Source organism: Pseudorasbora parva, chromosome 1 (genome assembly GCF_024679245.1).
Source record: "Pseudorasbora parva isolate DD20220531a chromosome 1, ASM2467924v1, whole genome shotgun sequence".
NCBI classification, from domain to species: domain Eukaryota; kingdom Metazoa; phylum Chordata; class Actinopteri; order Cypriniformes; family Gobionidae; genus Pseudorasbora; species Pseudorasbora parva.
This window is the reverse complement of record NC_090172.1, coordinates 61,898,889-61,913,037: the sequence shown is the minus strand read 5'-3', so window position 1 is coordinate 61,913,037 and position 14,149 is coordinate 61,898,889. Positions and strand designations below refer to the sequence as shown.

At 37.5% G+C, this 14,149-nt stretch overlaps 1 protein-coding gene across 1 annotated transcript in view; it reads right to left on the bottom strand.

Annotated features, from left to right (window-relative positions):
• Positions 1-14,149, bottom strand: part of capn1 (calpain 1) — a 46,568-nt gene that overhangs the window by 865 nt on the left and 31,554 nt on the right. The window contains exons 11-21 of the mRNA XM_067447385.1: positions 9,035-9,195; positions 8,928-8,939; positions 7,347-7,558; positions 5,671-5,710; positions 5,330-5,395; positions 5,189-5,246; positions 4,939-5,003; positions 4,673-4,741; positions 2,288-2,366; positions 2,095-2,211; positions 166-224 (exon numbers count right to left, since the gene is read on the bottom strand). Coding sequence (XP_067303486.1) covers positions 166-224; positions 2,095-2,211; positions 2,288-2,366; positions 4,673-4,741; positions 4,939-5,003; positions 5,189-5,246; positions 5,330-5,395; positions 5,671-5,710; positions 7,347-7,558; positions 8,928-8,939; positions 9,035-9,195 — 938 coding nt within the window. The remainder of the gene's footprint in view (positions 1-165; positions 225-2,094; positions 2,212-2,287; positions 2,367-4,672; positions 4,742-4,938; positions 5,004-5,188; positions 5,247-5,329; positions 5,396-5,670; positions 5,711-7,346; positions 7,559-8,927; positions 8,940-9,034; positions 9,196-14,149) is intronic.

Genomic DNA, 14,149 nt, shown 5'->3' with positions numbered 1-14,149 from the left:
GCAAACAGAGGAACGCAGTGTCATCATTAAAGGACATTATTCACACGTGATGATTTAGGGACTAATAGATTTAATCGTGTTGGTTGTTCCTCTTGGTCAGTGCGCTGATGTAGTTAAGCAGAAGAAGTGTGTGAGAAGTGAGTGAGAAGTGTGTGAAAGTGAAACCTGAAAGAAGGTGAGCGACATGTATCCATCGCAGTCCGTGTCCATCGTTTTGAAGGTCTCTGTAAAACACAGACGTCTGAGTCAGATTGTCCTCACAGAATCATGTCATGCAGAATTACTGTATTATTAGACAAAGATTATATATATATATATATATATATATATATATATATATATATATATATATATATATATATATATACACACACACACACACACACACACACACACACACACACACACACACACACACACACACACACACACACAGTAGACTAGTAGATTATATACTAATCTCTTCTGCTCACAAACACTGTAATGTGAAATATTACTGTTTAAAATAACAGTATTTTATTTATAGTAAAAAACATTTTCTGTCATTTATTCCTGTGATCAAAGCTGAGTTGATCATCATTACTCCAGTCTTCAGAGTCACTGATCCTTCACTAATCACTCTAATATGAGGAGTTGATGCTCAAGAAACATTTATGATTATTATTATCAATGATGAAAACAGTTTGTGAATAATGTTGAATTATTTCTTTTTGTCAGAATTGAAATTTCAAAACAACAGCGTTTATTTTAAAATTGAATCTTTGGCAACGTGATGAATGTTTTTAAAACATGGCTATTATTGTTAACTAAAACCATTAAAAACCATTTCTGTGAATTGATATAAAGCTTAAATAATATACAATATAAATATTAGTTGAAAAACTTAAAGTAAATGAAAATTCAAAATGTTGCCTGGGCAATGAAGCACTAAAATTATTAACTGGAAATAAATTAATACAAACTGAAAATTAAACTGAAATAGCAATATTTATATAACAATTTTTTTTATAAAATGACAAAAATATTTAAGAAAAACCTGAAAATACAAGCTAATTCAAAGTACTAATAAAACTATAACTAAAATTATAATTGATCTGCTGTCACTTTTGATCAATTTAATGTATCCTTGCTGAATAAAACTATAAATATCTTAGAAATTAAAAAAAAGAGTTTTGAACAGTTATATAATATATATATATATATATATATATATATATATATATATATATATATATATATATATATATATATATATATATATATATATATATATACAAATAATATATTATATATAAATATATAATATATAAATATAATATATAAATATAAATATATTATCTTTGCACTTGCACATTATTGATAACTAATATTTAGGTATCATTATTAATGAAAACTTTCCATCCAGTAAAATGTGGACCATATATACAAAAAAGGAAGACGGCGTTTAGGTCTACTTAGGAAACAAAGGACTTTTAACATCGATAGCAGGATTTTAACTATCATTTATAGATCAATCATTTATCTTAAATGCATGTTACATTCATATACATATGTATATATATATATATGTTGTAATGGTATGGTTTTAACTTTGTTTATCTGCTTGTTTTATTTTTATAGTGACTTAATTTGATGAAGAGGAAGTGTGGATGTATAGTATCGTCAGCAGCAAAGATGAATTTCTGTCCAGGAAACTGAACAGACAATAAAGTTGAACTTAAAAACAATAATATTTTAATATTTAAGGGGCCGTTTACACAACAGAACGTTCAACTATAAACTAAAAATGCGTTTTGCGTTTATTTACACGACTACAGCTTTTGAAAATGGGTTTTAAAGGTGTGTGAAGGTTGTGAAAACGCGGAGGTCATGCGCATGCGTATCGTGTTCAGTCCGTTTGTTTCTTTCCTAAGTGGCATCGCCATCTACTGGCCGTGCTGAAGATTACAGCATTTAAAATCATTTTCGCGGATCTGTGTGACAGGGATCGTTCTGACGACATTGCCGTATGTATGCGAAAGACACAAAGGGAAAACGTTTCCGTTTTTAGTTCATTATTGTCATCCAAACGAATCCATAATCCTACAGACTCACTGAACATGGTCTCCAGCCGCACTAAACAGGTGACAAAGTTGTCGAAATCCACAGAGAGGTCCTCCTCCGTGTACCGCAGGATGATCAGCTGGAATAAATGGTTGTTGAGATTAAAACCTGGAGGAAGAGAGAAGCAGATGAGTGGACAGTAGACGGAGCCCAGAGGAGATAGCAGTGGAGTCCCTCAGAGCACCTGCTGCATCCAGGGCTCTTCTCATCTCATACGAGCTCATCGTGCCGGATTTATCCAGGTCATGGTCTCGGAAGATTTGCTGGAAAAACACATTCGAAGAAATAAAGACGTCATAAACTGAGCAGGACTGTCGATCACTATGTGCCAGACGTGAGTGAATCATCTGAGCATTTTAGATACTTCAACCAAAATGTCATGACTTGCTCTTCCTGCGATATGACTAGAGATACGCTGACATACATCACAAGACAGAACAAAAATGGGTCGCAACCTCCGTCACTCCATTCCTTTAATATTCAACATGTTCTTTATTGTCCCCCAACGTTCACTTGTGTAGATCATGGTGTCCCGCACCAAACAGCTGTAATTTAGTTGTTCACAATACCATCAGACGAGAACAACATCCGACACTCTGACAGTTATTGAACTGAATCAACACGAGCGGACTCGAGCTGAATTATGATACTGTTGTCTCCTGTAGAGCTGCTTCACAGCTGAAATGAGTTTGTTTGGTTGGTTTGATTTATGAATTTTGCAACATTAACAGTTATTTTCCTATTTATTATTTTGAAGCTCCTTTGAAACAATCCGTCTAGTATACAGGCATGTGATTGGCTAAAGACATAAAAGCAATTGTTAAGCAATTACTATAATTATTGCATTTTCTTTTATTAAATTAATAACAATATAGTATTGTACTGTTCACTTAAATCAAGTTAATAAATCAAGTACTTAATACAAATAATAATAATATTACAATATAATGCAATATTTTATAAAATTATTAATATTATTATTAACAACAATAATTATTATCATAATCATTATTTAACTTTGATTTTATTTAACAGAACAACAGTAAACTTCCAATCCTAATATTTATTGTTGTGTTAATTTCTTTGCTTTCGAATGTTAACCTTTGAGCTTTTATTTTGGCGGGAAACACAGCCCTTAACTCTTTGTTGGCAATGACAGATTCATAAATGATTTGCATTGTGAATTTGGGAAGATAGACAATAGTTGGTGCATGTTGTGTTCCTAAACGCACATTATAAACGACTCAAACACACATCATGTACAGAGTAACATTTACTGTGAATCGAACGCAGTGCTGTGCTTTACTGTGAAACATGCAGCGCGTCAGAATATATATTTATATAATTACATCCAAATCACTGAGATTTGATGATCATACTAAGCCATATCACATTCTCACAACCATGCTTTTTTAAAATTAAAGGTGCACTATGTAGTATTTTTGCAGTAAAATATCCAAAAACCACTAGGCCGGTGTTATATATTTTGATCAGTTGAGTACCTACAGTATCCCAGATGTTTCCAACTATTTGTAAATTGTGAGAAAATTGCTATTTTAACTCAGGACAGGGACGTTGCAGCATTGCATTTGAGAGAGTCGCCTGTCAATTGCGTCATATCTGCGTTACCCTCGGTTTCGGCTTTTATTTGGCAGGAGCGCTTTACTCTTAGCAGTGTGAACAAGTGAACGCACGGAGTAACGTAATAACATCGTTTTAAACACACTTAAATGTATCTAATATGATAAACAGAGCTACATTACCTCAAAATCATAACCGGAAGAGCGGATCAGTGCAGGCGCCCGGCAAATGAGTCCCGTCCCGTCATAATAAAAGTCCTGGTATTCGCAAGGCGGGTATTTGTTTAACAATCGCTCCAGCAGCTTTGCTCAGCTCCTCAACACTCGGTCCTGCTCTGCTTCACTACAGTAACGTTAATAACCGCATGCATGAACGTGATTTCTGCCCGAGTCCTATTTTCCACCGGCTGTGAGGTGAAGACCACATGTCCCAAGATGCTGCGCTCACACTTTGCGTCATCAAACTACGCATTTGTTTTGCATAGGCGCCCTCCAGTGGACAAAAGCTGCATAGTGCACCTTTAATAAAAACTAATAAAAAACAGGCAACTAACAAGTAACTCAGTTTTTTCACGTAGTTTTTTTACTCGCATTTGGCACGTTGAACCCCAAATGTTTGCAGTTTATTTAGTAATTGTTTAAATAAAATTTCAATCATCACACAGTAACCCTTTTTTTGTTTGATTCACATTATTTATGTGGGATATACTTTTTCGGGTTGGAAAATACGGAAATATGTATAATCACATCCCTAAGTGTAGTGCTATATAAATACTGCCGATCTTTTTCCACCTTTTCTCTGACCCTGAGAACTAAACTGCACCTTTAACACTCCCATATGTAAATGAGCTCTGCTATGACTGGCTGACCGGTATATGACACGAGTAATAATGTCCCGGTCCAGCTTCTGAATATATGTTGATGTGTTGACTAACTCATCATAAGAGCGTTTACTGAAGACCATCTTTGAGAAACATGAATCATCTCACCAGGTAGCGTTTAATCTTTTCCCACAACACGTGGAACTCAGTGAGTCCGAGCTTCCCGCTGCCGTCCGTCTGAAGCAAGTCAAGGACAACACGAGCAAGACGAGCAGAAATACAGTAAGAACTGGAAGAGACAGAAAGGCCTGAGCGAACAAGACATGACATCAACACACAAAGCAAAAGAGGATCACTCATATTTGCAGACGAGTTATTATTCATAAAAATAAGTGGCGTCTGCATGATCAGATCGAGTCGTTTTGCAAGGATACGTCCATGAGGTTGATCATGCTCCGACAGGACTCCTTACTGAAGCCGTCTGTCTTTAAATCTTTATCTGTGAACAGACACACAAACTCAGGACTCATCACGTGCTTTTCCTCATCTGTCTGATTACTTTAAGTCCTCCGGTTATACTATTTTAAAGCTTCCTAATTGTGTTTTGGAGTCTCCTACAACAGGTTGGCATGCATCCGAGGACAAATAAAGCTAGTGTGTCATCTGTGCTTATGAAGAGCTCACGTTTGCCGATGATTCTGTTCAGGATGGTCTGCAGCTCCGTCACACTGATTTCCATGTCCTAGAAAACACAATCACACACAAATGAATCTGCAATGCATTATAATATTTAACGTCTGCATACAACAGTTGATGATCTCTCACCGCTCCAGCCAGCTGTCTGAAGAGACTCTTAAAGCCGGCATCAATCTGACTCTCATCCAGACGTTGCTAGAGAGAAAGAGAGAGAGTACTGGGTCTGTAACGGCTGAATGATAAAATAACAGCTTGTCCACCATATCAAGGCATCACCAACTATTAAATACTAGTAATTTTTTTAAGATTTTGTATGTTCTATAGCAGCAAAACTATACTGAAGCTTGAACTATATTGTGAATATAGCTGCATCTCGTTCCTAACTACAGCATTTAGCCAAGACTATTGACAATGCAGTGCAATCGTAATTATCTGATAGATTAAATATAGAAATTATTGTATCATCTCACCTCCTCAGGAATATTAGCCGTGACTTTATCATCCATTTCTCTGAAGGATACAAAGACAATATACAACATCAGCTTGTGAATAATTTTCTCCTTCACTTGATTAAACATGTTATCAAAGTTCAGTTATTGTCATTATTGCCAAAGGTATTGGGATGCTCATCTAAATCACTGCATTCAGGTGTTCAATCACTTCATGGCCTCAGGTGTATAAATCAAGCACTAGGCCTGCAGACGCTTCTACACACATTAGTGTAAGAATGGGTCGCTCTCAGGAGCTCAGTGAACTCAAGCGTGGTGCCGTGATAGGCTGACACCTGTGCAATAAGTCCATTCGTGAAATTTCCTCACTACTAAATATTCCACAGTCAACTGTTAGTGGGATTATAACAAAGTGAAAGCGATTGGGAACAACAGCAACTTAGCCACGAAGTGGTAGGCGACGTAAAATCACAGAGCGGGGTCAGCGCATGCTGAGGGTCACAGTGCGCAGAAGTTTCCAACTTTCTGCAGAGTCAGTAGCTCCAGACCTCCAAACTTTATGTGGTCTTCAGATTAGCTCAAGATCCGTGTGTAGAGAGCTTCATGGATTTCTATGGCCGAGCAGCTCATCCAAGCCTTACATCACCAAGAGCAATGCAAAGCAGAATAAAGCAGCCGCCCCTGGACTCTAGAGCAGTGAGACGTGTTCCCTGAGTGACCAATCACGCTTCTTTGTCTGGCAATCCCATGGACAAGTCCGGGTTTGGTGGTTGCCAGAAGAGAAACAGTTCTAGCCTGACTAAATTGTGTCAAGTGTATAGTTTGGTGGAGGGGGGGTGGGTTATGGTGTGGGGTTGTTTTCAGGGGTTGGGCATGGCCCCTTAGTTCCAGTGAAAGGAATTGCTAATGCTTCACCATACCAAGACATTTTGGACAATTTCATGCTCCCAAATTTGTAGGAACATTTTTGGGACAGCCCCTTCCTGTCCCAACATGACTGCACTCCAGTGCTCAAAGTGTCGGTCCATAAAGACATGGATGAGGGAGTTTGGTGTGGAGGAACTTGACTGGCCTGCACAGAGTCCTGAGCTCAACCCGATAGATCAGCTTTGGGATGAATTAGAGCGGAGACTGAGAGCCAGGCCTTCTCGTCCAACATCAGTGCCTGACCTCACAAACGCGCTTCTAGAAGAATGGTCAATAATCCCCATAAACACACTCCTAACCCTTGAGGAAAGCCTTCCCAGAAGAGCTGAAACTGTTAGAGCTGCAGAGGGGGCCGACTCCATATTAAACCCTACAGATGGGATGGTCATGTGCATATAAAGGCAGACGTCCCAAAACAAAAATATGGCTTAAATATGATGCATTGAGTGACAGCGTGAGCTGCTATTTGCTGAAACAGTAATTAACAGAAATTAAAACAGTAAATAATGCAATTTTCATTATGATCAAATGCATGTCTTTTTTAAAGAAAAGTATGCAAAATTGATGTGCATGGACAGTGAAAACCGTTCACTTATCGAAATATAAAATATTCAAAATATCCCTATTTTAAATTTTCTTGATTTCCTCATCCTTAGCATGTGCAGCATAAAAGTCAATTCTGGACCACAATAACAAATCTTATTTTTAACTGACAGCTGTAACAGGAGTTTTCTGCAGTAAAACGGCTTGTTAGTCTCCGCAGGACTTACTCTGAGTTGGCTGGTTTCTCTGAGAAAACTCTGAGCACGAAGTCGCCCTCTTTGTTGGGCTCGAAGGTGGAGGGTACGATGATGTACTCTCCGGCCGGCAGACGGAAGCGCGAGCTCACCTCCCGCAGGTTAATGAAGAGCTCCGAGCGAGCGCTGGACGCGTGACTGAGGAAGAAATCCCGCTTCAGGTGCACCGCCGACTTACCCGTGTACTGAGAGAGAAACAGCCAAAAGAGTCTCAACTGTGGGTTGTGTCTGTTTTCAGGTTTTAGATGTTGCTTTGCTTTAGCTGATGAGGACAAACATTGGGTCTCATACACTAATGAATGTGTGTGAAATCTGCATACAAGCGTTTTCACAAATAATGATTCATCAACAACTTTCTTAAAGGGTTAGTTCACCCAAAAATGTAAATTCTGTCATTAATTCCTCACCCTAATGTGGTTGGACGCCCGTCAGACCTCCGTTCATCTTCACACACAGATGAAGATATTAGTGTTGAAATCCGATGGCTCAGAAAGGCCTTCATTGACACCGATGTCATTTCCTCTCTCAAGACCCATAAAGGCACTAAAGACGTCGTTACAAAGCCCATCTCACTACAGCGGCTCTACGATCATTTATGAAGAGACCAGAATAGTATTTGTGCGTAAAAAACAACTAAATAACGGCTTATATAGTGATGGGCCGATTTCAAAACAGTTTCGAACTGTTGAATCATGTACCAATGAATCAGTGAATCGATTCATGATTCGGATCGCCAAAGTCACGTTATTTCAGCAGTTTGACACGTGAGCCGAATCATGAATCAATTCGCTGATTCATAACGGTTCGAAACTGTTTTGAAATCTGCCCATCACTATATCGCCATATATCCCATTACATAAAGCCGTTATTTAGTTGTTTTTCGGCCAAAAAGAAGTCGACCCATTACTATATAAGTTGTTATTTATTTATTTTTTGAGCACAAAAACTATTCTGGTCTCTTCATAAATGATCGTAGAGCCGCTGTAGTGAGATGGGCTTTGTAACGACGTCTTTAGTGCCTTTATGGGTCTTGAGAGAGGAAATGACATTGGTGTCAATGAAGGCCTTTCTGAGCCATCGGATTTCAACACTAATATCTTCATCTGTGTGTGAAGATGAACGGAGGTCTGACGGGTGTCCAACGACATTAGGGTGAGGAATTAATGACAGAATTTTTATTTTTGGATGAACTTACCCTTTAATAAAATCTATTCTACATTTACAAACAAAGAGTGGTGGAAAGCCCTTGTATGGAGACGTGTGTGTGTCTTATGCAAAAGACTAATCTTGGGCATGAGCTCTCCAAATTCATTAACATTACAATGATGTTGAGAACATCTTCACATCAGGCATATGCATATGAATAATCCACGCAATTATTAGTGAAACAGATCCAGTGTCCTCAAGCTCCTGAAGATGATTTAATTTACCTTTATAGACTAAATGACTTATCTCTTCATGCTCTACAGTATTTTAAGACCTTCAAAACTCTGAATCATCTCACAATCTAAAATTCACAGTCATTCAAAAGGCCACGGGCGGCTGTCATCGTACCTCATTTGGCACCTGCAAAAGTAAAGGTGAAAAAACGAGCAATCAAACAGAGATCCAAAAACATGTGAACTTCACACAAGTTCAACAAAAGCGATCTGCTTTCTGACCTCGTAAATGGCGAATCCGATGGTCTCCATGTCCTGTCCCTCTCTTCGCTTCTTCCTGCGGTCCTTCTGCATCAGCGCCACTAGGAAGCTGCAATCTGATTGGCCGGGAGTATCCGGATGTTTTAAGGCCACCTTGAACTGAGGGTTGATCCAGAATGTGGCTATGGTTTATGGGAACAAAAGAGGATAATGAGGATTTTGTCACAGGCAAGGGTTAGGTATCGTTTGAATGCAAGTGATTCTGATTCTGCTTATCGATACCGAAGTTAAACATTTAGATATCAAACATAGTTATTTTGTCTTTTTGTTAGACAATGTTGAAGCTGAATACCAGAAATAAACATTAGCAGCCTAAAGAACATCTAACTTATAACCCAGACTGACATCAATATTAAACAATACTCGAGTATACATTCAGTAATACAATTCAGTAATCAGCAATAGCACAAATAAATACAACTGAACAAAGTTCAGTAAATGAAATCGTAAAATAACACTGCACAGTTTTATTTGTATATATATATATATATATATATATATATATATATATATATATATATATATATATATATATATATATATATATATATTAGGGGTGTAACGGTTCACAAAATTCACGGTTCAGTTCGATACGATACACTGGTGTCACGGTTCGGTTCGGTTCGGTACGGTTCGGTATGTTTTAGATACAGCAAAAAGAAAAAATTGGCAGAAATTACCTTTTTTATTATTATTTTATTAAAACTAACAAAGTATGATTTTTTGTTGTTGTATGATTTTACCCATCTTCTATGTAGTTACAGGAATAAGACATTAGCTCTTTACATTAGCGTGTGCGGTGCGTGTGCGGTGCGTGTGCGGTGCGTGTGCGGTGCGTGTGCGTTGCAGGAGCCCCACACCCTGCTTTCACATATGCTGCGTTTGCAGTCCGCAACTGATCCGCTGTTGCATATCACAAACAGCATTTATTCATTATTTTTTATTTAAAATCCAAAAGTTTTTACTGAACATGCCTCGTCAGAATTCCAATTTTCCAAAAAAAAAAAAAAAATACAATTTAACCACCATACAACCATTTCAGATCCTGAAGGCCGTTTTATCATTATTAACATTTCAATCGACAATAATCCAATCACAATTGGCAACATTTATGGACCAAATTCTGATGACCCCTCCTTCTTTTCAAATTTCTTTTCCTCTCTTTCAAACCTTTCCAACTGCCCAATAATTATAGGGGGAGACTATAACACTGTAATCAATCCACCATTGGACAGGTCAAAACATACAGGAAAATCTGGCAATCCTCCAAAACAATAAAACAGTTCATGAGTGATTTTGGTCTTGGCGATGGTTGGAGGCTACAACACCCACTCGCCAGAGAATATACTTTTTATTCCAATGTCCACCAAACTTACTCCCGCATTGATCTATTTCTAATCAGTAATTCAATCATACCAAATATTGTAGAAACTAAAATTCATCCCATCAGTATCAGTGACCATGCTCCGGTAACTCTCACATGGAACCCACCTGCAATACAGAAGCGCCCCACCAGATGGCGTTTTAATACATCACTCTTGAAAGATCCAAAATTTGACAGCTACTTCAAGAAAGAGTGGACATCCTTCCTTGAAATAAATGACTCTCCAAAGTCATCAGCATCACTTCTCTGGGAAACATGGAAAGTAGTATTACGGGGGAAAATTATATCATATTCAGTCCATAAAAAAAAGAAGGAAAAAGAAAAAGAAGTCCAACTAGAAGAAAAAATTAAAAAATTAGAAATTTTACATGCAAACAACCCATCAGAAACCATCCATAAAGAATTAAGAGAAAATAAATATTTGCTTAATGAAATAATAAACAAAAGAAACCAGTTTCTTATTCACAGACTTCGTCATGAGACTTTTCACCATGGCAACAAATCCGGTAAATATCTAGCCAGTCAAATCAAAAGAAATAAAGAAAAAACAGCTATAACCTCTATTAGAAACTCAGCAGGGAAGCTAACCAACTCACCAGTTGAGATAAACAAAATATTTGAAGAATACTACACACAATTATACTCATCGGATCTGGACCCAAACCAAGAAGACATAAACCAATTCCTTGATAACACCCTTCTACCAAAACTCAACCCGGAACAAATGAACTCTCTCGAATTACCAATCACTGAAAAAGAACTCCACTCTGCGCTCAATCACATGCAAAATAATAAAGCACCAGGACCGGATGGCTTCCCTGCTGAGTTCTACATTCATTTTTGGTCAACCTTATTCCCACTATTCAGTAGAACAATAACAGAAATAAAACAAAATGCTAAATTCCCATCCCACATGAACACAGCGCTTATATCACTCATCCCTAAACCTAACAAAGACCACACCCTCACATCTAACTACCGTCCTATATCACTTATAAATGTTGACATAAAAATTATCAGCAAAGCATTATCCTATAGAATTGAAAAAATAATACCACATATCATCCATCCTGATCAGACCGGCTTTATAAAGGGTAGACACGCATCCAACAATACTCGCAGATTATACAATTTAATGCATTACTCATCAATACAACAGAAAGATACTCTCATTGCCACCTTAGATGCAGAAAAAGCTTTTGATAGGGTCAACTGGAAATTTTTATTCACCACACTACAAAAATTTGGCTTTGGAGAGTCATTTATTAACTGGATCAAGATTTTATACACATCACCGTCTGCCACAGTCACAACCAATGGACTAACATCACAAAGCTTTGCACTGCACAGGGGAACGAGGCAAGGATGTCCACTCTCTCCATCTCTATTCACCATTTTTATTGAACCTCTAGCAGCAGCCATCCGCCAAAACCCATCAATCAAAGGCATTGAAACACCACAACAAACACATAAAATCTCACTTTATGCAGATGATATTCTACTATTTATACAAGAACCTCTAGTGTCTTCACAAGAAATAATTAAAACAATCCAGTCTTTTTCAAAAATCTCAGATTACGCAATAAATTGGAACAAATCATCCATCCTCCCTTTACATAAAACCAAATGGGATGTGGCACCCCACCAATCACCCATACCTATATGTCATGATCACATCACTTACTTAGGCATCAAGATTTCCTCCAGACCGTCAGAGTTGGTAACACTTAACTTCACACCACTACTAAAAAAAATAGAAGATGACTTGCTTCGATGGCTCAACCTTCCAATCTCCATAATTGGCAGAATAGCAGCAATTAAGATGACAATTTTACCAAAAATCAACTATCTATTCTCAATGATTCCAAGCCACCCCACACTCACCTGGTTTAAATCATTAGACTCCATTATCACTCACTTCTACTGGAAAAATAAAACGCCAAGGATAAAACTCACCACACTACAAAAAAACAAGGCTCAAGGAGGACTAGAAGCACCAAATTTTTATTATTACTCGATAGCTAACCAACTGCAATACATATACAAATGGACCCACCCCACCCAATCCGATATTATATGGCTAGATATAGAACAATCACTCTGCAAAGAATTAAATATAGCTGACATACCATTCCTCACAAAAACAATCAAACAACACACATGTTTTAAGGCTGTAACTATAGCCTCCACTCTGACAGCCTGGTGGAAATTTCACCAAATCACAAATTCTGTACTAGCTCCATCTATCCGCACCCCATTGTGGAACAACCGTGACTTCATTAGCAATAAAAAAATGAAGTGAACTTTCGCACATGGGCTGAAAAGGGTATCACTCATATTAACCATATTTTCAAATCCAACACATTAACAACATTTCCGCATTTGGCCCAGGAGTTTGGCATCAGGAGCAATGAATTTTTAAAATACCTGCAACTCAAATCTTCTGTTCTGGCAAAAATAAACATCCGAGCCACAAATTTAGAACTTCCACCAGCAATATCAGACTTGGTTAACATTTCATCTCCAAAGAAACTTCTCTCTAAAATATACAAAATCATTTCAAATCAATTTCAGACCATATACTTACCAACAATAAAATGGGAAAACGATCTCTCAATAGCTCCTGATGCCAACTTCTGGACCCAAATCTGTAAAAACATCTATTTCATGTCCAAAAATGCTAATCTTCAATTGATACAATACAAAACACTTCACAGAACACACTACACGGCCAATAGATTAGCTAAAATGGGTTTCACATCAGAAATTTGCACACATTGCAGTCAGAAATCTACAGATACATACATCCATGCAACCTGGCACTGCACTCCAATCAAACACTTCTGGGAAGAGGTCACACAGTCACTATCCACTATAGTGGGCTGCCACATCCCACTATCGCCCTCTCTTTGCTTGCTTGGGGACCTCACAATAATTACAGATAAAACTATAAACTTTAAAACTCTCCTCATAGCCCTAACAATTGCCAAGAAAACTATCCTCATGAACTGGAAAACTCGTAACAAAATACACATTAACCACTGGAAAAATCTTCTCACCGACTTTATTACAATGGAATACACATCTCTCCCCTATAATCCCTCATCTGAAAGCGACCTCTGCCATCCAACACTTTCTGACCTCTTACAACTCTGAATCCTCTCTCTCTCCGTAACTCCGTCTCCTCCCATCTCTTAATCAATCCACAGGCATTACTGCATAATTCCAATTATTGTCAATATTGTTTCATTGTTTCATTATTGTTATTGTTATGATTGCTATTATTTATTATTATTATTTTTATTATTGTTGCTGTTTCCATTGTTGTCTTTGCTTTCATCATTGTCGTCATCATCATCATCATCAACTATTATTATTGCTGTTTTGGAATTTCAAACCTGGTTTTCATTGTCACCACTACTACTATAGTAAAATCTATTGATTATTTCTAATTTTCCCCCTAATCTTTTCATGTGTTTTTAATGCACCACAATGTAGAAGAGAAATGTGTGTTTGTATGTATATTTAAATTGGAAAACCTCATAAACACTAAGGCAGGTAGGACAGGCGGGAAATGGTTTCTCTAGGACAGCATCTCTGCCCTAAGTTGAGACACTCGCACAATGTGCCCCTTCTTTTAATGCACCTTAGACACTACACACAACATAAAAATAAAATAAAAAATAAAATAA